The 24380-nt window shown below is 43.7% G+C and overlaps 1 protein-coding gene across 3 annotated transcripts in view; it reads right to left on the bottom strand.

Annotated features, from left to right (window-relative positions):
* The window catches only part of JAK1 (Janus kinase 1), a 136738-nt gene that overhangs the window by 36884 nt on the left and 75474 nt on the right, over positions 1-24380 (bottom strand). Inside the window, exons 1-8 of one of the 3 annotated variants that reach the window (XM_047788765.1) lie at positions 21569-21683; positions 19572-19654; positions 16885-17083; positions 13600-13723; positions 7459-7612; positions 3814-3977; positions 1771-2110; positions 37-222 (exon numbers count right to left, since the gene is read on the bottom strand). In XM_047788765.1, the coding sequence (XP_047644721.1) occupies positions 37-222; positions 1771-2110; positions 3814-3977; positions 7459-7612; positions 13600-13723; positions 16885-17083; positions 19572-19577 (1173 nt within the window). In that variant the 5' untranslated portion in view covers positions 19578-19654; positions 21569-21683. Of the gene's footprint in view, positions 1-36; positions 223-1770; positions 2111-3813; positions 3978-7458; positions 7613-13599; positions 13724-16884; positions 17084-19571; positions 19655-21522; positions 21541-21568; positions 21684-24380 lie in introns of those variants that run through there. The other 2 variants (XM_047788766.1, XM_047788764.1) reach the window with 2 other exon arrangements.

The raw sequence follows: 24380 nt of genomic DNA, 5'->3' as shown, positions 1-24380 counted from the left end.
CAGATCCAGGCCAAGTCGCTTCTGGAGCAAACCTACCATTTTTTTGTTGTCCTGCTTGTTAATGCTGACCACAGACTCCTTGATGACAATGTGAGTGATCTCAGGGAAGTACGAAAAATTGTTCCACTCTTCCCGGATTTTGTTTTTTTCCTCATCCTTCTTGTGTTTACTTTCCAGTTTTTTTCGTTTCAGTTTATTTTTTTCCTTTTCAATGGGAACAACCTGATAAGATGCATAAAAGTGACAGAGTGAGGTCAGCTTTCTCATTTTCTATTGGTCAAAGGTCAATGCTCCTAGCAAACCAACCTAGGGCCTGCAGCCAAGGAAGGGAAAGCCCGAGTGCCTGTGTTTACAGAGGAACCGGGAGAGTCGGCCCATGGGCTTATTCGGGCCCCATCAGGGATCTTATGCCTGGAAGAGACCTTGATCAACACGCCGACTAAGCTCTTTACTGTACATGCAAGTACAGTATAACGTGCAAGTCAGCTCAGGAAGGGAATAACCGCCCACTGGACATGCATCTACCATCAGGTCCCCCCACTTCTGGACCAATACCTGTGTTAAACATCAGCTTTTGGCTTGGAGCATCTATTACTGACTGTCCTGACATTAGAGCCATATTCAGGTCGGAATTTCCAAGAGAAGGTATGAACTCCATGCTTGGACATCCTAAAGGATTGTACCTGTCTGCACAAGTTGACTTATGTTGTGCAGCACGAGTCTTGGAGACTAGAGATCTGGGATAAGATCCTGCCTCTGCCCGTTACTTAACCAGTTAGGTCATCTCTCCGACCTGCCACTGCCCCATCCCGAAACCAGTGGTCTTACAGCTCCACAAGGTTCTTTGAGGAGATAATTTTCTTATTAATGCAGTACCCGCACTGCACAGAAAGTACTTGGTAAGTGTTTGGCATTGTTATTTCAGCATGAGAATAAAACAGGAGTAGAAAATGAATCTCTCCTTGACTTCAATATTATTTACAATAATAACAATGACAACAGCAGCTATGATAACTTTTTGAACATCTGTTATATGCCAAGCTCTGTGCTAAATGACATTCAGTTCTCTCAACAACACGATGAGACAGGTACAGTAAGTATCTCCATTTTACAGATGAATAATATGGGGCTGATGTGCATGAAGAAACTCTCCCAAGGCCATGGAAGTATCAACAGAGGAGCTAGGATTTGAACCAAATCTCTTTAGATTTAAAACCCATGCTTTTAAACCACTCTTCTCTATTGCTTCATCAATAAACACTTCAGAAAGAAGCTTCAAATTGCAAGAAAAATGACCCCATTTCATGGAGCCCGAAGCCTAAGTTTAACTCTTCACATATTAATTAGTTATGACCCTGGACAAGTTTCTTAACGTCTCTGTGTCTCTCTGTGTTCATCTATACGACAGGGAAAATGGTCATATCCCCTCATGGGATTGTTTTAAGGAATAAATGAGTTAATACATGCAAAATGCTTAGAAAAGTACTTGGTACGTGGTAAGCACAATGCCTGCTTATTAATACTATACTGTTACATATTGTATATGTTGTTACATTTCTCTATTTCCCTACAAAGCTCAATAAATACTTATTTCAGATGCACTGCTACAAGGATGCAGTAAAGGATGAATGATACATAGTCTCCAGGCCTTAAAAATAAATTCAGCCAACCAGGGATGATGAACACGCAAAGAGGAAATCCCAGCAGTTTAAATAATACACCGTATGACACAGGACGTTCTGTTCTGACCAGCTACCCACCACCACTTACATTCGGTTTCTGCCTCCACTGGATCCCGAGATTTCCAGTCACCATCACCTCATAGAGAACATTTCCACCGTCATTTGGATGAAACCGACTCATCTCATTTTCTGATGAAATCAGTAACAGAGACGTCTCAAATATTTCAGCACCGTAATGTTTGGTCAAAGTTTCCAAGGTAGCCAGGTATTTCACCTTCAGATCATGCGTAGACACGCTACTGTCACAAATGGTCTTGTTGTTAAACTCCTTTAGGAAATCCTTGAAAACATTATTTATCCGCATCCTCGTAAGAAGATTCCTCTGTCTGATGGACTTATTCAATGTTTCTGGAATATATCGCTTGTAGCTAAAAGCAAGTAGAAAAATACATTTCTTTCTCATGTATGGGTTAGCAGAGAGCCGCTCAGAAAGGAACCTAAGGCTATAAACCTTCCTTCCATGTGCTGCAAACTGAGAAAGAGGGTCTCAGGTGGAGTAAAGCACTGAGGATGACAACCCTAAGAGGCTGGGGGTGACGAGGGACTGAAAGAAAACAGAAAAGCACATATTCCACAGAATTTACTGAAATGGGAATTCGTACAAGTATCATCAGATTTTCTGGGGCATGAAGACGGACAGCAAAACTGACCTATCTATGGTATTGTTTGCTGGGGTCACTGTTCCAGCACACGTCTGTACTCACATAACCCTACTAAGAGTCAGTACCGTTAGAAAGCGGTCTGAAAGGTTTTAAGAGGGATCACAGATGTTTTGTACATTCTACTTCATGTATATTTTACAGTTTTACTATAAAAACACATTGTTTTCATAAAAAATGCGAAAAACACATAATGGCTAATCAAGAACAGAAGACTTAGGTGTTCGACATGGGAAAATGTCCCAGATGTATTAAACAGATCCCCAAGTAAACTGAAAGGTAAGTTACCCATCCAGGTGCTAACGAGGGAGAATCAATGACTGACAGAACCTCAGCAAACGGACACACTGCTGCAACAGGAGCCAGCTTTACGAAGAGGGTGAACATGCAAGAAAGAGAGAACAAGCCCACTGAGGGTCAAACAAGTGGGGAGACCTGCCGGCTGATTACTCCCAGGCCTGAGAAAGCTCCTGGCACAGGGTGAGCCTGTGGCATGGATGGTTTCACAACCGTGGGAAAACGGTGGAGCTCGGAATGTATCCCCAACAAATATCGTAATTTTTTTCAGATGAATGTCATTAAGAGGAAGATCAGAGAAGAACTGTCATTTTTTTACTTTAGCCTCATAAAAAAATAAAGGGGAGATGCCCTGAGCAAAAGCACAGTAAGCAGAGAATGTAGCAGGACAGCATGTATCTAATAGGTCCCTGCACTTGTGAGAGCTGCTTGAGACCTGCTCCAGTCTCTGGTCAAGGGCAAGGAGACCCAAGAAGTAACCTTACGAGAAGATGCGTGCCGCCCATCACAAATAACACAGCTATCCCTGGTTCCTTCTTCAATATGGGACTGTCTTGACTTGTGACAATCACAACTTCCTGATTAAAAATATGTATCCTATTTCATAAGATGGGTGGAAGTTACACACAGTGAATATTTCTTCACAAAGACTTGATGGCAAATGATATCTTGAAGTAAATACAATTTTCTTAAGGTAACAGTTGATCCTACTTGAACACCTCTCCAGGGAACTGCAGTCAGGCTGGGGACGATCCTAGCTGCCTAGAGAGCTCGACTGAGAAGGATTTTAGGACAGATCCAGCACAAAAGAAGAAAAGGTAGTGACAAATGGCAATGAACACTAGGGCAGAGAGGGAAGAGCAGGGCGTGTGGGCCGCCAATTTGATTGGCATCCCCAGCCCACAACTTTCACCCTTGTACAAATTTCTGAAGTCATCAGCCAACACTCAAAATCAGGACACAATTATAATTGTGCTACCTTTCATAAAGAATCTAAAAAAAAGATCTGGATTCTGCAGAGAGCAGTAATCAGCCAAAAGGTGACAGTGGTTAAACTGAAATGTACAAGAATGTACAAAAATAAACACAATTCTTTAGCCAGGAGGAAGGCTCACCTGATGTCCTTGGGAAGTTCTGGCAACTGCATCTTCTTCATCATGGCATAGTGGGAGATGGCCAACACAGCCATGCCCAGACACTCGTTCTCAATATCATGCCCGTCCTGCTCCGTCTTGGGGTCTCGAATGGGAGCCAGGCATTTGACCAAATCGTACTGCCCCTGTGGGGTAGAGGTGAGAAGTAACGAGCCACCACTTGAGTTTCAACAGTCCACCCATGTTTCTGATCTTGAGAGGAAGGTTCCCCACAGGGAGGTGCTACCCGAAAAGCAGTAGAGCAATGAGACTAATGAGATTTTTACTTTCTCTAGCACCAAGGCTCCTTCCCAAGAACGGGGCATGACGAGGCTCAGGAAATGTTCTCCCCAGGTTCATTTAACAGACATTCACTGAGCACTATGCTGTGTGCTCATGAAAAGCATGAAGACATGAAGCCCCACCGTGGGGCTTCCCAGGTAAGTGGTGGGGAAAAGCAGCACGTACTAGGTTTACACTTCACCAGGGCAAGAGAGGGTGACAGCTGGCTAGGGTCTTATCCTTTATTAATGCCAGAAACACATACTGAGCATAGGAAACAGGGTATAAATGACAGGCACCACATCCCCTTCTGATATAGAAAGGAGAAGGAATCCAGTTTCTACACTGCGGCATTACCACACATTTTTTCAACATCTGTTCAAGTTTCCAATAGGGAAATCTAACACCAAAATACACCCCTCATTCATGGAAGTGCAGAGCAGTCCAAGAGCCAATGAGGGCCTCAAAAAAGCAAAAAATACAACAAAAACGCAGTAGCCGGTATCTGCCTCATACAGAAAAAGGATGACCATGTCAATGCTAGGTCCTTTTTTACTATTTCATTTAACCTGCACAACAGCCCTGTAAGGGATCCTCTAGCCACACAGATGGGGAATCTAAGGCACCAAAGACAAAAAGAGCTTCATCCATTCTCTTGGTAGTTACTGAGTAAGGAGAACCAATGATGGGCCAGATGCCATCTGAGGTGCGAGGGATACAGCAGTACATTGAACCTCACCCTGACCTCATGGAGATTCCATGAAAGAAACAAGAAACAAACAGATATATAAAACCTCAGGTATTTACCAAAACCAAAGTCATGTCCAAAGACAGAGTGTGGCGGGGCAGAGGATCAGACCCGATGTGACCACAGGGCTACAGCCCAGAGCTCTGAGGACCGGGGCCGAGGTAGCCTTTCTCCAGCTCAAGCACAGGCGGACGATGAAGTCTGGGGGTGCTGTTCCTACGTAAGGAAGACAATCCCTTTGCCTGAGGGGGCTTGAGGTTAGTGGGTTTTGGATGGAGAGTGCTTACTGCTGCAATTCCCCGTTTTCCAAGATAAGACTTCTCGGTTTTCTTCGGCAAGAAAAGGACCACTTCTATAAACTACCGAGGACCAATAACAATCATCTCCGCCAGCAATGAGCGAAGAGCCGAACAAAGTCTAAAATCATTCTGTCTGGCTGTGATTTTCTGTAAACAGCACTGTACAACTACCTCAAGTAACTCATTCCTGAAGCTCTGCAGGGTGGGATTCTAATGTAATACTTACTCTTGAAGCACGGTGCACTCCTCTCCCAAAAGAGGAGTAGAATCAATCTCAGATGTGAACACCCTAAAACCAAGAGGCTGAATTCAAAAAACAACAGCCTGGCCTATTCGTTTTATTTGTTCCACACAGTATCTGGCCATAGCTGTAGCCTGGCTCATTTCTCTGCTGTCTCTGAGGCCAGTCCTCAGACACGTGATGGAAGGCAGCTAGTGTGCAACAATGACGAGAGCTGTACAGTGGAATACAACTGCGACACAAGCCCACAGGAGTAAAAGTGTATCCTAAGGAAATAACAATAATCAGAACACATTTAGACGGATGTGGGAGGCTGTTTTAATAACTGTGTCAGCACAAGACGGGAAAATCAAGAACCAAAAATGTTCAGAAACAAGGATTAGTTAAATAAAGGATGGCTTTTCCTCTGGACTCCAGCTTCACACTCAACTCGCTACCTGAAATCTCCACTGGTGCATCTCACAAGTATCTCCAAAGAGAGCTCCGAATTTCCACCCCTCTCCAACCTCTTGCTCCCTAGGCTTCCCTATGCAGAGACTGACTCCATTAGCTACCAAACGCCGCCCCAAACAGAAATCTCAGCATCATCTCCAGTTCTTCAAATACCCTCACCTTTCACGTCCAACTCATCAGCAAATCCTAAAAAGTCCATCTCCAAAATTCATCGCAGATCCATTCATTTTTCTCTAATTCTACTGCCACTACATTGGTGCCACGGGCCTCTGCGGGACGGAGGCCACAAGTGTGTAAAGAGCTCACAGTGCACAGTCCCTTACAACAAAGCATTATCCAGTGCAAAGCGTCAGGGGTGCTGCTTTTGAAAAACTTTGTTCTACTCAGAGTAAACACTTTCCCCACTCCTCCCTTGGCATTGCAGACACACTTTTATTCTTTAAGATTCAGTACAGGAGTTCTCCGGTGGCCTAGCAGGTTAAGGATGTGCTGTGACACAGGTTCGATCCCTGGCCCAGGAACTTATACATGCCATGGGTATAAAAAAGATGCAGTATAAAAAAATCACCTCTTCAGAAAGACATTCTCTGATCACACTGTTTAAATTAGGTCTCCTCAGGGAGATCTCCCTCTCCAAATTCTCTATCCCAAAAACATTCCCCTTCATAGCAGTTCTCAAAATTTCTTGTGTATTACCTATGTATCACTTTATCTGCTTTTTTTTTTTTTTTCTTTTTCTTTTTAGGGCTACACCTGCATGCAGCATATGGAAGCTCCCAGACTAGAGGTCAAATCAGAGCTGCAGCTGGAGCCTACACCACAGCCATAGCCAATGCCAGATCTGAGCTGCATTTGTGACCTACACCACAGCTTGTGGCAACCCTGGAGCCTTAACCCACTGATCAAGGCCAGGGATCAAACCCGCATCCTCATGGATACTATGTCTGTCTTATTCACCAGAGCATCTGCAGCACCTTAGCAAAAAGTACATACACAGACATTCAGAAAAATAAGATACTTTCAAAAACTACATAGTGCGTAATATATACTTGCATGGTAAAATGAGGATTCACATAAACAAAAATGTTATCTCAGGGTAATATAATTTAGGTGACTTTAACTTCTCTTTCTGGCTTTCTTCCAGCAGCTGATCGTTCCACCTACCACCACGGTGACACAGAGTAGCCACCTCCTTCCTCTCTAACCCGGCGGTGACTGCTAAAAAGAAGGACCTTCGCTGGCCTTGGTGAACTACACTTTCCCTCACTTACAGCTTTCCTCTGCCCCCTGCATAGGAGGCATTGCAGACAGGAAGTCAAATGGTAGCAGGTGGCGGGGAGTGGGGAGGTGCAGAGAAAGGAATAGGGAAGAAGTAAAGCTTGGAAAACCCACAAGTGGGATCACCAGCCCCTTGGGATGCTGAGCGGCCTTCCCCCGTCCACCCCCGCATGTGGGGCAAGTCCAGGGTTGGTGAGAACTACCCACAGAACAGGCCGTAAAGCGTCTCAGCTATCACCAGGGAATGGTCAGCTGCACCAGGGAATCTGAACAATGTCTCACCCACCCCCACAAGTTCCAGATCCTCCTGCGCCCAAACATCTTACCTGAGCAAAGAGATATTCCAATGAGCTGGCATCAAGGAGAGGGGTTGCATCTGGAACTTTTTTTTTCTCGTAGCCATTTTTCTGTTTCTTCGGAGAATGTCGCCATACCGACTGCTCATTATCATTGGTCCCATGCCAGTTGGTGAAATAGAACCTGGAAGGCAGGCAGATGAATGTCAACTGTGAGACAGGGGACCTCAGCCTGCGTGGGAGAGGTATTCCTGGTTCTACTCAGAGCCATCGGTGCTGCAGGCGAAACTTCCCTAGAAGTAAAGCCAACAGACCGCTCCTCTGGGCCGCACTGCTCTGTTTATAAAGTCCTTTTCATTCTTACAAGCACTCTGAAGAGCATCCTGTCAAAACCTCATCTATGACTCAGGGAGATAAAGTGAATTCCTTAGGATCACAAAGATAGCGCCCTGACTTTCCACCACGTCTTCCTAAATAGGAGAACACTGCTGACTGGAGCTAGGTGCTATGCCAGCAACTCCCTTCACTTTCAGTAGTGCCATCCTTCCTTGAGTCCTAGATCTATTTTACCCACAGTTTAACATTTCTGAAATCAGTTTCAAAATACAGTCAAGATGTACAGTTAATATGGCAGTGTTTCCCATTTCCCAGATTGCTGGGTTTTTGGTTTTTTTTGGTCTTTTCTAGGGCCGCACCTGCGGCATAGGGAGGTTCCTAGGCTAGGGGTCGAATCAGAGCTGTAGCCACTGGCCTACACCACAGCCACAGCAACAGGGATCCGAGCCATGTCTGTGGCCTACAGCACAACTCACGGCAATGCCGGATCCTCAACCCATTGAGCAAGGCCAGGGATCGAACCCACAACCTCATGGTTCCTAGTCAGATTCGTTAACCACTGAGCCATGACAGGAACTCCCAGACTGCTGTTATTAAATTGATACTTTATCTTACAATACCACACAAAGTTTTAAAAACAGAAGAAATACACAAGTACTTCTACAATCATCAGCTGCAGTGTCCAAAATTAATAAACACTTTATATACTTGATGGTATTTAATGCTTACAGCAACTGTGCAAGGTATGTTTCATTGTTTCCATTTTATAGATGAGGAAATCTGAGGTTCTAAGAGGCTAGGTGACCTAAGACCAGAAGCCTGTTCTCTCAACTACGACTTTCCTCTGCCATCTGTAAGAGAAACACAACGAGTTCTGGAATGTGCTAAAGTGACTGAGCCAAGCTGATCCAGGACAGCCCTAGGCTCCCAGGACAGACTCGGCTAGTGCCTGAGTCTCCCTCCCTTGCTATGCCCATGAGAGGGTGAAAAACCACCAGGGCATGGAGAAGGAACAAATAAAACTTCCCCCTAAAAAAGAACTGCCAATCAACTCAGACATCTGCCACTGAGGTCTATCTGCAGAGCCTAAGACACACCAGGCCCTGTGCCAGGCTCTAGCATGTAAGTGGTTCTTGGGCACAGTTCCTGCCTGTTGGGAATTCCCGGTCTACAAGCAATATTCATATCCTGCAATAACAATAAAGCAACAGCAAAAGGGGCGCATCATATAAATAGGACTACAATTCGGCTTTTATGGACACTCCCATCCCCCCAATTTTCTCTTCCTCCATAAAAAAAAAAATTAAAGTTATACTTTTTGACATATTAGTATAAAGATGAATACAATCCAGGCTGAATGGGGTTATTTTTCCTGATCTTAAATGAAATTAAAACACTTCTGTGAGCCCCTAATAACATCATGAGCCCTAGGCACTGTGCCTCACAGTTAAGTTTTTCCTGAACCATGAGAGTCTCAGAAAAGGTGCCAGAGGAGGACCAAGGAGGAAAAGCTGCCCAATGCCAGGGGAGGTGGCAGGGAAGGAAAAAGCCTGGGGAAGGGGCCTGGGATGAAAACAAATAGAGGCAAGGCTCCAGAGTCTGGGCCACATGCAGAAGGCAGAGACTGGCCAGGCTGATGTGAGAGAGGATCCCCAGGAAGGAAGTCCCACGGAAGAGGGACTGAAATGAGAGGGGCCCGAGAGAAGCAGGTGCCTATGGCAATAGCCTGAGCAGCATCGTGAGCTCTGTGGGGGCAGAGGCCTCAGCTGCCTTGCTCACCACTAATCCCCAGCGCCTGGCATACAACAGGTGCTTAATCCACGCTCGCTGGATGCATAAACAACAAATGAACGAGCAAACTGAAGAAGCGGCAATTAAAATGGAAAGGATGGATAGGACAGTTACTTTAAAGGTAAACCAACATTTTACAACTTTCAAGCAATTCAAAATATAGCCCATCTTCCATCTAACTTTAAAAAACTGACTGATAATTTGACTGCGGCGTCTAGCGTCTCTCTCCCACACAGAAAGAACCACACATCCAGAGTCCACACGCTGCATTAACCACAGCTGCAGGGCTGTCCTGGCACATCCCACGTGCGAGGGGATCAGGCACTGGTAACAGTAGAAGCCTGAGGAGATCAGCTGATGAAGAGGCTGGCATTTGCGATGCCCCCAGGCCTGGCAGGAGGACTCTGCCAGGAGCAGCTCTCCCTGGGTAGGCAGACACAGGAAATCTAACCCTGGGGCAGAGGAGAATGGGCCAGGACATAGCCTTCTCCTCTGACTGCTGAGGGAAATCCAAAGCGTGGAGTCCGCATCATTCATTCAATCATCCCGCCATCAGCTCTAAGTTGCCGGGGGGTGGGGGGGGGGGTGTAATGTGCCTGGAAGGAGACAGGTGAGAGGGTCTCACCGTGATGATGTCGAGAGTACCTCAGCACTTCTGAGCACTAACCATGTGCCAGGGGCTCCACATACAAAGGTTCAAAGCAGGGCTCTGACGGAAGGGCACACAGGGCAGGTATGTTCTGTTTGATAGTGGAAGAAGGTGGTGATGAGGGAGGAAGAATTGTGCACAGTACGGAAGGTTCCCTAGGAAAGGGGGGGAAAGGGTGTCAAGGATGGAGGAAGTTGTCTCAAAGAGCAGCAAGAAGACATTTATTTTCCCTGAACGAGTGGCAGCCACGGGCCTCCCGCATCCCACTGAGTCTCTAGGATAACGTGCCAAGGCCCAGCACACTCCCTCGGGGCTGAACAAGGACACGTTCTGAGATTGCTGTCTGAGCCCTGAGAGACCAGCTTGGGCTCAGAAGCCCTCTGGTAAGACGTTCAGGCAGGATAAGGCCACGTGTGAGCAGCTTCTCCACTACAGTAAAGACTGAAAGCAGCCTAAAACAAGGCTGCATCGCTAAAAAGCACCTATAGTCAAAGGCTGACAGCACTCTATTTAATAAGCCAACAAAAGAGAAAACCTTTAGATCAGTGACTACCACATTCCACACGTTCCCTCAGCGACAAGGATATATTGCACAGCACAGGGAAATACAGCTGTTGTTTTATAGTCACGTTAAATAGAGTGTAATCTACAAAAGCACTCAATCGCTAAGTTTTACATCTGAAACTTAATGCTGTGAACCTACCATAGGCCGAGAAAAATAAATGATTGTAACAACAGAGAATGTTTCAAAGAAAAAAAAATCAACATCTTCCTAATCACTAATAAGACAAAACTAGCAAGTACACTGGAGAGAGAAATTGTATACTCCTTTCAAAAGTAATTACTGAACTTGGATCACAGATTCCTGATATTACAACAAGCTAATGGAGAAAAATAAAGAATGACCTAAATAAATGCAGTACGACAGCTGTCTAGATTCCTTTGCAGAAGGAGGTAGAAGAAGCGTGCAGGAAAGACGGCGGGAAGGAGAGGTGCTCACGTCAATGAGAAATTCTCAGACAGACGCGTCAATGCCTTCCTTGCAAGTTTTTGAGAAAATTATATTACAAATAACTATATATTCTAAGTTTACCAACAGATATTATACACAACGAATTCTCTTTAGGTTTTTATAGAAATTTACTAATGGAGAGTAAAATTCATTGATGAAGATCCAAGAAAAGATTTTTTTTTTTTCAGAAAGGAGTAAAGAATGTGCTTGTCTTATGTGAAGATATATTACAAAATAATAACTATCAAAATCATTCTCTAAAAACAGAAAACTGAAGTATAAGAGTATTTCCCAAAATAAAGCTGGGATTCCACTGAAATAGTCACCAACATTTATTTTCATATTACAGCTTCTTTAGTGGTGAGATGATGAGGTTTCAAAATTTTTGTAGTTTGATGTAATGCAAATGTTTTAGCTTAGGGTAGGATCTTTTTTTCCAAGTTCAAAGAGCCTGTGGTAACAAAGCAATATCCTGTTGAAGTGCAATGTCAGGTACGAAGTCAAAGTGCCAAAAATGAGGCGGCTGTACACTTCCTGGCAGCTAACAGAAACGGGGAGCTGGCAAAGACAGCTTTTAATGGTGAGGCATTCACACCACCGACAAAGACAAAAGCCTCAGAGAGGATTCTAGTGCTAACAAGACGATGCACTAGGTGTGTCACTTTGAATAACTCATGACTCTTTTTGCGACATCACTTTTCCCCTAAAAAAGAAAAATGGAGAGTTCCCATTGTGGCTCAGTGGTTAACGAATCCGACTAGGAACCATGAGGTTGCGCGTTCAATCCCTGCCCTTGCTCAGTGGGTTAAGGATCTGGCGTTGCCGTGAGCTGTGGTGTAGGTTGCAGACGCTGCTCGGATCCCACGTTGCTGTGGCTCTGACATAGGCCGGTGGCTACAGCTCCGATTGGACCCCTAGCCTGGGAACTTCCATATGCTGCGGGAGCGGCCCGAGAAATGGCAGAAAAACAAAACAAAAACCAAAAAAAAAAAAAGGAAGAGTTCAATCAGGCACACGTAGATCTCTTCCAAGTCCCAAATTCTACCATTCTAGATTCCAAGTCAAGTGTAAAAACCTAGAGGAAAAGAACTAGAACTCGATGACATGCCCCCTTCCTAAACATTGCACTGACAACCTGTTTCAATGCTGGGTCACAAAGCCAACTCCCAGACCACAGAAAGCAAGATTACACTCTGAAAAACAAATCCAAATATAGTCAGAAGGCTCAGATGGGTGGGGTGAACGTCTCCCTAAATCTGGGGCGTGAAATCTCACATGACACACACCTCCCTTCTTAAGGTGAGGCCGTGAGTGAGTACAGAGAGAGGAGAAAAAGTCAGCCCCAGGATGCTTATCAAAGAACGTAGACGTGGTTCAGCTTCCGCTGAGAAAAACACCCAGGCCATTCTGGAATGGTGACAATTCTACCGACTTCCCAGAGAAAACAGCAGCCAGCACACTGAAGGGCCTGTGTCTGAGATCCCCAAGGACTTTGCCAGCATGACCTTGCATTCCATTAGCACCTGAGCTAACCTACTGACGTAATCACATCTACGTATGCGGCTAAAATCCTTTTCAAAAAGGATTTGCCCTATTTATAAGCTCCTTTGCTAAATAAACATGTTAAACTTGTGCTTAACCCTAGTATCTAAAAAGTCTAGGTACAAAACACACATGCTTATAAACTCAAGCGACTACAGCTATGAAGAACTGACGATGCCACCGTGGAAGACCATCTGACATTGAACCAAATCCACGATACAGGAGAAGAGGCAGGTAAGCACCCATCAGAAGAAATGTTACCGCCTCACCGGTCAAAAATCCTCAGGTAGTGAAGGAAAACATCCACCTCCTTTGAAGAAGACCAAGCTAGGATTTCTAGGTTTCCACTTCAGGCAGTATTTCTCAAGCTCTCTAGCTGCAACGTTCAGTAAGAAACATTTTATTTTATGATGACCTAGTTTACACAGACAGATATCTCAAGCTAAAGTTCTAAAAAACAATACTCTTAGGATATGTATGTATGTATCTGATAGTATCTATTCTCATCGGCTTTTTCTCTTTTGAAAAAAATTCCAGTCTAACTCACTAAATGAAATTCATAACTGTGATTCACCATATGAAAAACTCTGCTGTAGGATATTACTTCTGTTCCAAAATACCCTCTGCAACATACTGATTTCTCTTCTAAAATGTGGCAGACGAAGGGGATCAAACTCATCCTGACTTGTATTCCAAGTGCTGAAGAAGTCCTTTCTCGTGCCAAGCAAACACAAAACTTACAAATTACAAAAACGACTACAATCCTTCTTGGTAAATGACTCAGGGCTCCAGGCTAACCGTTCTCCGCCCCTGAAGGAGGGAGCCCGGCAGGCACCCATACCTCATCCGGTAGTGGAGCCGAACTGACGTCTTGTCATCGACGGTGATGGTGCGATTCGGAGCGTACCAGAGCTTGGTGCTCTCATCATACAGGGCAAAGAGGTTGTGACACAGAGGAGAGATACCTGGGGAAAAGTAAAGCACACACCAGCAAATTAAAGATAGATACATCTGGCCCTCGGCTTCCAAACAAAGCACAACACAGGTAAAGAGCAGGAATTCTCTCATCCCAAAAGAACTTAGGTCACATTTGCATCCTCTTAGGGCCAACCACGTTTAGTCAGACAGTTTTAAACATAATAACCAAGAATGATGGCTCCCCAGGAATAGGTACTATGGCTCCTAGCAAATCAGGTTAAAACCATTTAAAAATAAAAATCTAATAACAGTACTTCGCATTACAGGGTCTATGACAGCATCTTTGCAAGTCCTGCTTCCAAAAAAATAAAGGCCACCTGAGAGGTTCCCAGATCCCATCTGATGTTCGCCTTGCTAATCACAGTCAGAAACATTCTTGCTGTTTGAGAAATCCCCAAACTGTCTCCTACAGAAAATGTTTAAACAATTCAAACACACTGTGATTATATATTAAGCATTCAAAGAAGTTCCTGGCAGCAGCACATGAAGTATGTGTTAGAAGAAATAACCAAAGTGATCTTTATCACTAATTAAAATCTATTATCATGAATAATAAATACACTTAAGTGCTCTGTATCGTTACCAAAAATATTTTTTATTAGTAGCCAACTGACAACATGTATGCTTGGTTGTACAAGGGTAGCCCAGCAGTGCTCCCTGGCCTCCCTACCCAACTTACTGCCTCCTTTGGTACAAGAATATTTGAAAAGTTGAGGGAGATGATGAAACCAGGCAAGTTAACTATCCACTCACTGGGGAGCCCATGATTAAAAGGACACAGACCTGTCATCTAGAAGTGCAGGGGCAGGTAGGAGAGTGACTACAAATAATCAATTGCTGCTGATACTTTCATGTGTGGTCAAGGCCTCGAACTAACATACAGTGAACTTAAATGACCAAAAAACATGGGCGAACAGGAGGTAGCTGGTACTTGCTGCCCACTCAGACATCTGAAGTGAGACCACCACTGACTGGGACCCCTGCTGGCCTTGCCCACCTAGGCAGACACTCTTTCCCATGCACCTATTGAGAAGTAACAGGCACCGTGGCATCTCCATGCCTCTGCTGAATGCCTCAATTCCTGCTTCTCACGGTATTTGGGAGTTACCCCTTCAGAAGTTATACTCCTCCGCGTAACAGAGAAGATAGAGCTAAACTTCAAAGAGCATTTTCACCTGGAAACAGTGATAAATGACTTTCGGACCCTGATTACTAGGCTAATGTTTTCAGGTGAAACAATATATTTTTGTTCATAAATTGGCTTCTGTAGACTCGCCTGGAAATCTAGCCTTTCTTTCTCCATATTCTTATTTGAATGTGATACATTCATATTTGAAGAATAATTTGTTAATCATGCATCTGTCTATGTAATCCTATGACAGGTCTGATTCAAACAACATTACTACTTGAAAATACCAAGATCAAAGATACTTTTCAAATAAAAATACTGAATAACAATAACACTAATATTTATAGCAAGGGCTTAGTATCAGACATCAGGCTAACACACTCTATGCCTAATACCTTTTAATTCTCCTAATAGCTAATGAGGTTAAGAATTATTTTTGCTGTGTCTGTCTTCAGGCTCACAGGTTCTGCCCTCTTATCTCCTTTAGCAGCAATTCCTCAATCTCTCATTAAGTACAGCTCAAAAATTTTGCACAAATGATCCTTGCTAACAAACTGAGGTTTATACCAACTTATGCGGATGGTGAGAAGCTTGGCTAAGTGAATAAACACTATAAACCAATCTAAAGAGAAAAGGAAAAACATACCTTAAAAAAGTACTTTAGAAACACATCAATTTACATCTAATTGTTTTGCTAATTACAAATATTTTTAAAGCTGCTGTCCAAAGCTGGTTCCTTAATACTGTGCTATCTAGTCAAAATAACTTTAAAAATTAATACATTGTCCCCATAATAATCTATAACTTGGCCAATTTTATCTAGTGTTATCTAGTGTTATACTGTGCTATCTAGTCAAAATAACTTTAAAATATTAATACATTGTCCCCATAATAATCTATAACTCGGCCAATTTTATCTAGTGTTATGTTCTGACCCACAGACCAACCCTCTCATCTTTTATTGGAGTTCTGTATTTAAAGCATTTTAAGCAGAAAGACATATATCAGGAAGAAAGTGGGTTTTTCCAAACAAGCTGCATTACAAACAAGGTAGGTGATTCTTGAAATAACCATACTATCCCCCAGAGAGGTGGTCTGAGGGCTAATGGTAACATGAGTAAAGCCTGGATCAGATTATCTCCCATGATAGCTAGTTAATTCATCATCATGAAATGAGTTTATTTTTTAAAAACCACTTTATTGAGATCAATTTACATCCCACAAAGTCCACTCGTTTTAAATGTACAATTCAATGAATTCTGATCTCTTTACAAAGTTGTGTAACCATCTCCATGACCTAGGTGGATTAGATCTCTCGGTTTCTTTGAATTCACTCTACCTGTCACTGAAAAGTGAGTAGGCAAAAACTTGCCAATGACCTCAAATTTAAAGGATAATTATTGTTACTTAGTTTGGTTTCCCACCTTCTGAGAGCAATAGGCTAACTTCACTAAAACAAGCCTCACTCCCAAAAAAACAAAAAACAAAAAAAAAACCAAAAAAACCAGAGGACTGCATTGTTCACAGCCTCACTGTCCTTCCTTTTCACAGCTTGGCAATCCGACCAAGCCACAAAGTGACACTGGCTTCTCACCTCCATTTAGCATCACATACTCAACGTTGGGGGTGGGGGTGGGGGGGACAGAAGCAGGCCTGTCATGGTGGCAGAAGGATAGGTCACACTTTTCACAAGTTTTAAGCAATTAAGATACTGAGAGATGGCACTTGTTGGGCTTGTAACTTTGTGCCAGGTGCTTTACTCAGGACGGCTATTTTTCGATTTCTCAAGTGTGGAGGAAATGACTCCCTGTCTCCTGCAGCTCATTAGCGATAGAGTAGACAGAAGCCACTCTGCGACGGAGAAAGTGAAGAGTGACACTCTCAGAACTGACTGCACTGGCCTACGTCTGGGGCAGAGGCAGCGCGGAACCGCTGACTCCCAGAGCCCCCGCCTCCTTGCACTCCGAGCCGCCCGGGCCAAGACCCGGGGCCCCGGGCGGCCGCCCCGCCGGTACTCACAGCATTCCTGCGCCGCCTTGATGCACACCTCCTCTGCCGTGTACTCCCCGCCGCCCAGCCGGAGGGGCTCCCTATCCGACAGATAGAAGAGCACTTCCACCCCCGGCTCAGGGGCCTCCAGATTCACCTCGGTCTTCTTGGAGCTCCTCATTTTAGCACAAAAAGCCATGGCATTGCAGTCCTCTTTTATATTTAGATACTACGGTGGAAGGAAAATGAGACCACGTGGTCACTGGAAGCGTGTTTTGAAGGGAAGCAAGCAGGAAGACAGGGCATTGGATAAGTACCTCCCTCGCCCCTTCCCTCCCTGAAAATCAAATGCCTCAGAGCTTACTGCAGGTGAAAGCATGGAAAATAATCAATTACGTACTCTAATTAATTAGGGTCAGACCATATTCTCAAAAACTGAAGTGATTTTAGACATGGCCTGAATTTATTTTCTCTACACACAAATTATACCTGAAAAATGTGCCTCTTTCCGGAGCCACTAATGTTTATGTTACTAATACTCCTTCTATCTCTACTTGGAATCACTTACCTTTTGAATAGACCTATTGGCACAAATCACATTGTCTTTTTGTTTACTATTAATGATTTTCATTTTTCCATTATAGCTGAATTACAGTGTTCTGTCAATTTCTACTGTACAGCAAAGTGACCCAGTCACACATACATACATACATTCTTTTTCTCACATTATTCTCCATCATGTTCCATCACAAGTGACTGGACACAGTGTCTTTTAATTTTATGTCTATCTCCCACTAAACAGCAGGCTCAGTGAGGGCATTAACCATGCCTTACCTGTCTTCAAGCCCCCAGAGTCTAGCCCAGGGCTGGCTCTAGGTGCACACAAAAGGATGACCTATTCATGTTCACAAGCCACAAAAGAAGATCATGAAAATTAGTGAGTTGAACCAGGTCCCTTCACCCCACAGACAGGCAGGGTGATGGGCAGCACTTCGTAGCTCCAGAATGAGAACAGAAAGCCTTGCTTTGAAAAAGTCACAACCCCCTGCTGAGAAGCTGGCAAATAAGTTACTCACACTAAACCTTTCCCCCAAGAGGGTGGGCAACTTGGATCAAAGAGCCAAGCTCAGCAACTTAGCCCTGGGCAAGGTCAGACAAGAGGGAAGAACTAGAGAAAGCCCCACATGTTCTTTCTTCCCCTCATCCCCTCAAGGCCAATGGCCTCAAACTAATTCCTCTGACCCCAGGTTCCGACTTGCCGGCTGACTGCCAGGCCAACCTTCACTCAGTCCTCAAAGTAATGTCCCTGTGGCACACATCACATTCTCCCAAGGCCCTCCATCAACCTACAGACCAGTCCCAAGCCCTAACAGAGGCCCTCCGTCACCTGCTTCACGAGCCCCTCATCCTGTCTCACTCTCAGCCCTATTTCACGCTCGAAACCCAGAAAGCTGCCATCTTCTTGTGCCCCAACCCTCTAGCCAATGCCATTTTTCTCATTTTCCTACCTTTCCTCAATTCCTCTACCTTCCCACTTCAATCCTTTGATGGCAAGTTTCAATTTTCTTTAGAACTCAGTTTGGTCATTACTCCTCCAGGAAGCTTCTTCTGAACCTCCAGCCCACCCTCTGAGTTAGACGCCCTCTCTCGAACTCACCACACTGCACTAACCACTATGTCATGATCATTTTACACAGGGGTCTCTGTCTCTCGCTCCCTCATACCGTGAGTTCCTTGAAGACAAGGACTATGTCACTCATCTTTGTATCACCAGTGCCTAGCGCAGAGCCTACACGATGACCCGAGACAAGTCAGAGGGGGTGGACAGCCGTCACAGGTCCCTTCACCAAATTCATGTGCTTGGTCTATTAGCTGCCCTGGCGAGGTGAGATACTTAGAGGAAGGACACGAACCAGACAGGCCTCGATGCTACAAACTGAGAGGGATTCAATTTTACTGGTTTCATCTCCAAAATAAATCTGAAAATCAGCAGTTTCCAAAGACCAGGCTGAAAGACTAGCTCATAACTTACCTTGAGGTTCAGATCAATTGTCAATCAAGAAAGTTTTAAAACCCAACACTGGGCCTCCAGCTCTCCCCCCACAATGAAAAATAGAGATGGAAAGTGAAGCAGCTAAAGTCTGCTTCATAATGTAAGAAAAACCTTTGTCCTTGAGAATCTATACAGACATGGCAGGGAAGAATTCAGAGCCTGGCAAGTACACATAATTGCACATAATTATAATCAAGCTGTGGCACCGACTGAAACAGAAATCAAAAACACAACATCCCGCAGGAGAGGATTTACTGAACAAAGTTAAGAAATAGCCAACACAAAGGACTACTATGTAGTTGTTAGGGTGACGCAAGGCTATCTGAACCAACACTGAAAGATGTATAAGACATACTGCACAGGGAAAAAAGCATAATATGTATATATGGTGATTCTTTTGGTTATACATATGTGTAATCTGAAAAAAACAAATTGTTAACATTGGTGAATATCTACTAAAAAGTGACTTTGACTTTGTACTTTCTATATTTTTATACTCTGAAGATTTTTTTTTAAACTAGAACACTCAACATTTGGAAATAATGATATTGAAAAATAAAAAGATATATTACAGGTAGTCCTACATGTTTAAGATCAGTTTCATCATTCTTTATAAAAGCTATTTTCCTTTTTATCTTTCTTTTAAATATGCAAATGTACATACCTGCATTTATTCGGCTGCTCAATGTCCCCCAAAAAGCAGACTGGATTTTCTTCTCTACTTTCCAAAGCCTGTTCAGAGCTGAACTAAAAGACAAGTAAATAAATCATAAATCAGCTGCAGAGGTAATTGCATCAGAAAATAAGAGGACACTTTCATTAAGGAAGGAGCCCAAACCTTATGCAAGCAGGAAAAAGCATTTGGGAGGAAGAAGGAAAAACAAACACTGATGAAGACACAGAGGACAGAGAGGTACCTCAGGGTGTAAACATCCAAGAAGGTATTATTTTCATAGCTTCAAAAAAGGAAGCCAAGGGAGTTCCTGTTGTGGCTCAGTGGGTTAAGAACCCAACTAGCATCCCTGAGGGTATGGGTTTGATCCCCGGCCTCGCTCAGTGGGTTAAGGATCTGGCATTGCCACAAGCTGCACCATAAGTCACAGATGTGGCTCAGACCTGGTGGTGGTGTGCCTGTGGAGTAGGCTGGCAGCTGTAGCTCTGATTCGACTGCTAGCCTGGGAACTTCCATATGCTGCAGGTGTAGCCTTAAAAAGGAAAGACAGGAAGGGAGAGAGAGAAAGAAAGAGAGAAGGAAGGGAGGAAGGAAAAAGAAGAAAGGGAAAAAGGAAAGGAAACCAGGGCCTTGTTTCCTGGCGTTTGAGTCCCCTGTCTGGGGTAAGTAAGGACCATGCACCTTTTCCATCGACAACCCTTCTCTCTCCGAGGCTGTGCACCACAGTTTAGGGACCCCCAAAGAGAAGCACTTTTATTTCCCATTTCTAGTTCCTTTAGAATCACCCTCCTCCCAGCCCAGTCTACCCTTGGTTTCATTTTAATGGCGAAAAAGAGGACGGTAGGGCAAAAGGAGGAGGGCCTAGGAACAAATCTCTACCACTATGCTTTCAGTTCACCAAAATATTTTTTGAGTCACTCTTACTTGAAAATTTAGGCAGCAAATAATGGCCCTCACAACTCCCCAACCTCCCCTCAGAGCCTTATTCATTGTAAACAAAAATACCAGCTTGATTCTGCAGAATTAAGGTACCTGGGTCCCATCCTCACCACCACCACACACACACACAGTTGTGTATTATTTTAACAACTTTCCTTTGTGCTTCTCACAAATTCTCTTTTCAAAGAGTAGAATCAAACTATTTTTGCAAATAGGGAGCAACAACTCTTAGTGATCTGGAAGCGGTTTCCAAATTAGTGGCAATTATTATCTCAGTTTTCTGTTGGTGATTCAACATACTCTATCAGAATCCAGCTTTAGGAAGAGCACAGTCCCAGGCATCACATGGCAGAAGCAGAAGGGTGCCTGGGGTGAGGGAGCGGAGTCACTTCTGAGACTGCAAGGCCAGCATTCCCACAGGACCTGACAGCCGAAGTGTCAGACGGCACAAATGAAAACACAAAAGCAATCTCTTATCAGTACAGTGCGTGTGTCATGATGTCAATCTTCTATGCCCCTTGCTCACCCCGGTGACTGACGCTGGGGAGGGCTGGTTTGGGAAGGCCATGATAAGACCTAGGCAAGACTGAAGAAAGCAGACCCAGGTGGGGATACAAGGATGAATTTTGATGTGACAAATCTGAATTGACTATTTTGTCACAGACTTTTTTTTTTTTAAATGGCTGCACCTGCAGCATATGGAAGATCAATCCAGGGATTGAATCTGAGCTGCAGCAACATCAGATCCTTAACCCACTGTGCCAGGAATCAAACCCATGCCCCAGCAGTGACCTAAGCTGCTGCAGAGACAACACCAGGTCCTTAACCTACTGTGGCCACAGCAGGAACTCCTGTCATGGACAAGTTTTTAAAGATTCAACTAACAAATCATTATAGTTTCAGCTTTAAACATATAATGTTCCAATCACTTTAATTACATAAATAGTTACCCAGCCCTACAACAAGACAGCAATCTGAAATTAACTACATGCTAATAACTTACTTCAGCCCAGAAGCAGGGGTTCAAATGCCACACTTAGGAGACTCACTCAGTAAGTATTTTGGAGCAGTTCTTCATGCCAGAAGCTGAGCTATGTCAGGAGGTCTCAATGAAGAACGGCAGCAACATGGCCCCTGCTCATGCGGAGCTTACAATCCACAGGACTAACAGAATCAAAGATGCACAGAAAGAAGTATTACAAAGAGCTTAAAATGCCATGCAGAAAAAAGAGCATTTAATAAGAGGAATGTGAGCCAGCATGGGACTGAAGAAGGAACTGAGCAGAGATGTAACGGCTATCCTGGGAGGTGGAGAAAGCAGTCTGGGTAAAGGATGAGCAGGCACAAGTGCCCTTTTTTTTTTATAATGATTTTTATTTTTTCCATTATAGCTGATTTACAGTGTTCTGTCAATTTTCTACTGCACAGCAAGGTGAGCCAGTCACACATACATGTATACATTCTTTTTCCTCACATTATCATGCTCCGTCACAAGTGACTAGACATAGTTTCCAGTGCTATACAGCAGGATCCCATTGCTCATCCATTCCAAAGGCATGGCATCTATTAACCCCAAATTCCCAGTCCCTCCCACTCCCTTCCCCTCCCCCTCTTAGCAACCACAAGTCTGTTCTCCATGTCCATGATTTTCTTTTCTGTGCAAAGGTTCATTTGTGCCATATATTAGATACTACGCAACCATAAAAAGCAACAAAATCATGCCATTTGCAGCAACATGGATGGAACTAGAGACTCTCACACAAGTGAAGTCAGTCAGAAAGAGAAAGACAAATACCATATGATTTCACGTCTATCTGGAATCTAATATAGGGCACAAATGCCCTTTAAATGTAAAGAGCCAGTCTGGTCTCTCTGGGGAAATTCCTTCAATATGCCTGTTTACACTGGGGTAAAGAATAGCACCAGCCCATTCACACTCGCTAACGAGGCGTCTGCAGCCTTGCTCCGCCAGGTTTCCCCACAGCATGCTGCCAAGGAGGAAGAGAAATTGGCCAATAGGCTCCATCCACACTTCAAAGCAGTAGGACGCCCGCTCCAAACCAGGACATGGACACACACTCAGAACCTTTTTGAGCAGGAAGAGACCTGAAATTCCACCAGGCCCAGGCTCCTTAAAAAAGGCTACTGTGTAAATCTTTTTAAAGCCACAAAGCATTTTAATATGCACCATCGGATCACATGTTGCTTGAACACAGGTGTCATGGGGTTGCTCTGGGCCTCATGTAAGATTGAGGATGAGACTAAAATTACTAGGATTTGGGGGTTCCTGTCGTGGCTCAGTGGAAACGAAATCTGACTAGCATCCATGAGGACGCAGGTTCAATCCCTGGCCTCGCTCAGTGAGTTATGGATCCTGTATTGCTATGGCTGTGGTGCAGGCTCCAATCAGACCCCTAGGCCTAGGAACTGCCATATGCCACGGGTGTGGCCCTAAAAAAAAGACAAATAAATAAATAAATAATCGCTAGGGTTTTATCAAAACCTGTAAGCAAGAAGAGTTTGGTTTCTCAATTATTCTTTTTCTACTACAAGCAATACTACACGGAAGTCATACTGCACCTAATTTTCAAAGTGACCTTCACTATTACTGGACAGAACTATCAATTTTAAAATGGCATCAATGGCGATGCTTAGCCTAAGAGATTACACTCTGAGAAATCAAGATCATCAACAAGATTTCTCGACAATATGCATTTACTATGATTTTTTATAGGCTGATTTAATAACGACGAAATTCTTGCTCTCAGAAAATTGACTTTCTAATAATAAACATTTTAAAACATCCATAGAGCACTTAAAAGCAAGCTAGGCACCATTCTCAGCACTTAAACCTAAGACTGGTGATCCACTTTATATGACATGACAACTCATTCAGGATGACAAGTGTTTTTTGGTGCTACAGCATTTGTGCAATGGCTTCACTCAAATAACATTTCTTTCCAAACAAACTGAACAATATGCTCTAAGTACTTATTTTTAGAACAGGTAGGAAAAGAGCAAGAAACGCTTATAAGTACTTTGGATTATCCCAAGAAATCAGGTTTCTTGCTACAAAAAACAACAAATATTTAATGCTAAAAAACTGGTCAGTAGGAATCACACAATTCCCTTTAAACATAACATGATTCACTAGGTTCCATTACCAGCTTAAATGAATACAATGAAGCGCAGAAAACGGGAAGGATAAAAGTGAGTAATCAAAAGCTTTTTGATAATAGCAGTGAATTCTTCCACCCTAATCTACTTATAAATTTTCAAGGATTTGAAAGAAAACGCCTCCCTTTTAATGATAAAGGATTACTTTAACGGCTCAATCTTGGAGATGCTACTTTACATGAAAAAAAATTCGGAACATTTTTTAGATTCTCAAATGTCTGTGACATGTACATCTAATTCACTCATTCTTTCTTTTTTCTTCCTTCCTTCCTCCCTCCCTTCCCTTTCTTTCTTTTTGTTGCACCTGTGGCATGCAGGAGCTCCCAGGCCAGGGATCAAACTCGAGCCCCAGCAGTCACCAGAGCCACTGCAGTTGCAGTGACAACACGGGACTCTTAACCACTAGACCACTAGGAAACTCCACTTTCTCAATGAGGGACAAGCAAAAGAAACAAAACACAATTCTCTGGGTCTGAAAAGGACTAAATGCAACAGATGGGATAGTACAACTATTTTCTGATGCAAGATTCCAGAAATCTATGTCTGAAGATACTGAAAGCCTCTTAAATTTTCAAGGACATGTTTTGCAAGATAGGTATCCATTAGGAGAAGAACACAAAATCATATTTTGCATAGTGGAGAGACATAAAGATAGGTCATATTAATCAAAAATCTGATGATCAG

The sequence above is a fragment of the Phacochoerus africanus genome, chromosome 8 (genome assembly GCF_016906955.1).
Source record: "Phacochoerus africanus isolate WHEZ1 chromosome 8, ROS_Pafr_v1, whole genome shotgun sequence".
Lineage (NCBI taxonomy): Eukaryota > Metazoa > Chordata > Mammalia > Artiodactyla > Suidae > Phacochoerus > Phacochoerus africanus.
Note: the sequence above shows the minus strand (reverse complement) of the source record. Positions and strands in the feature narration are given on the sequence as shown.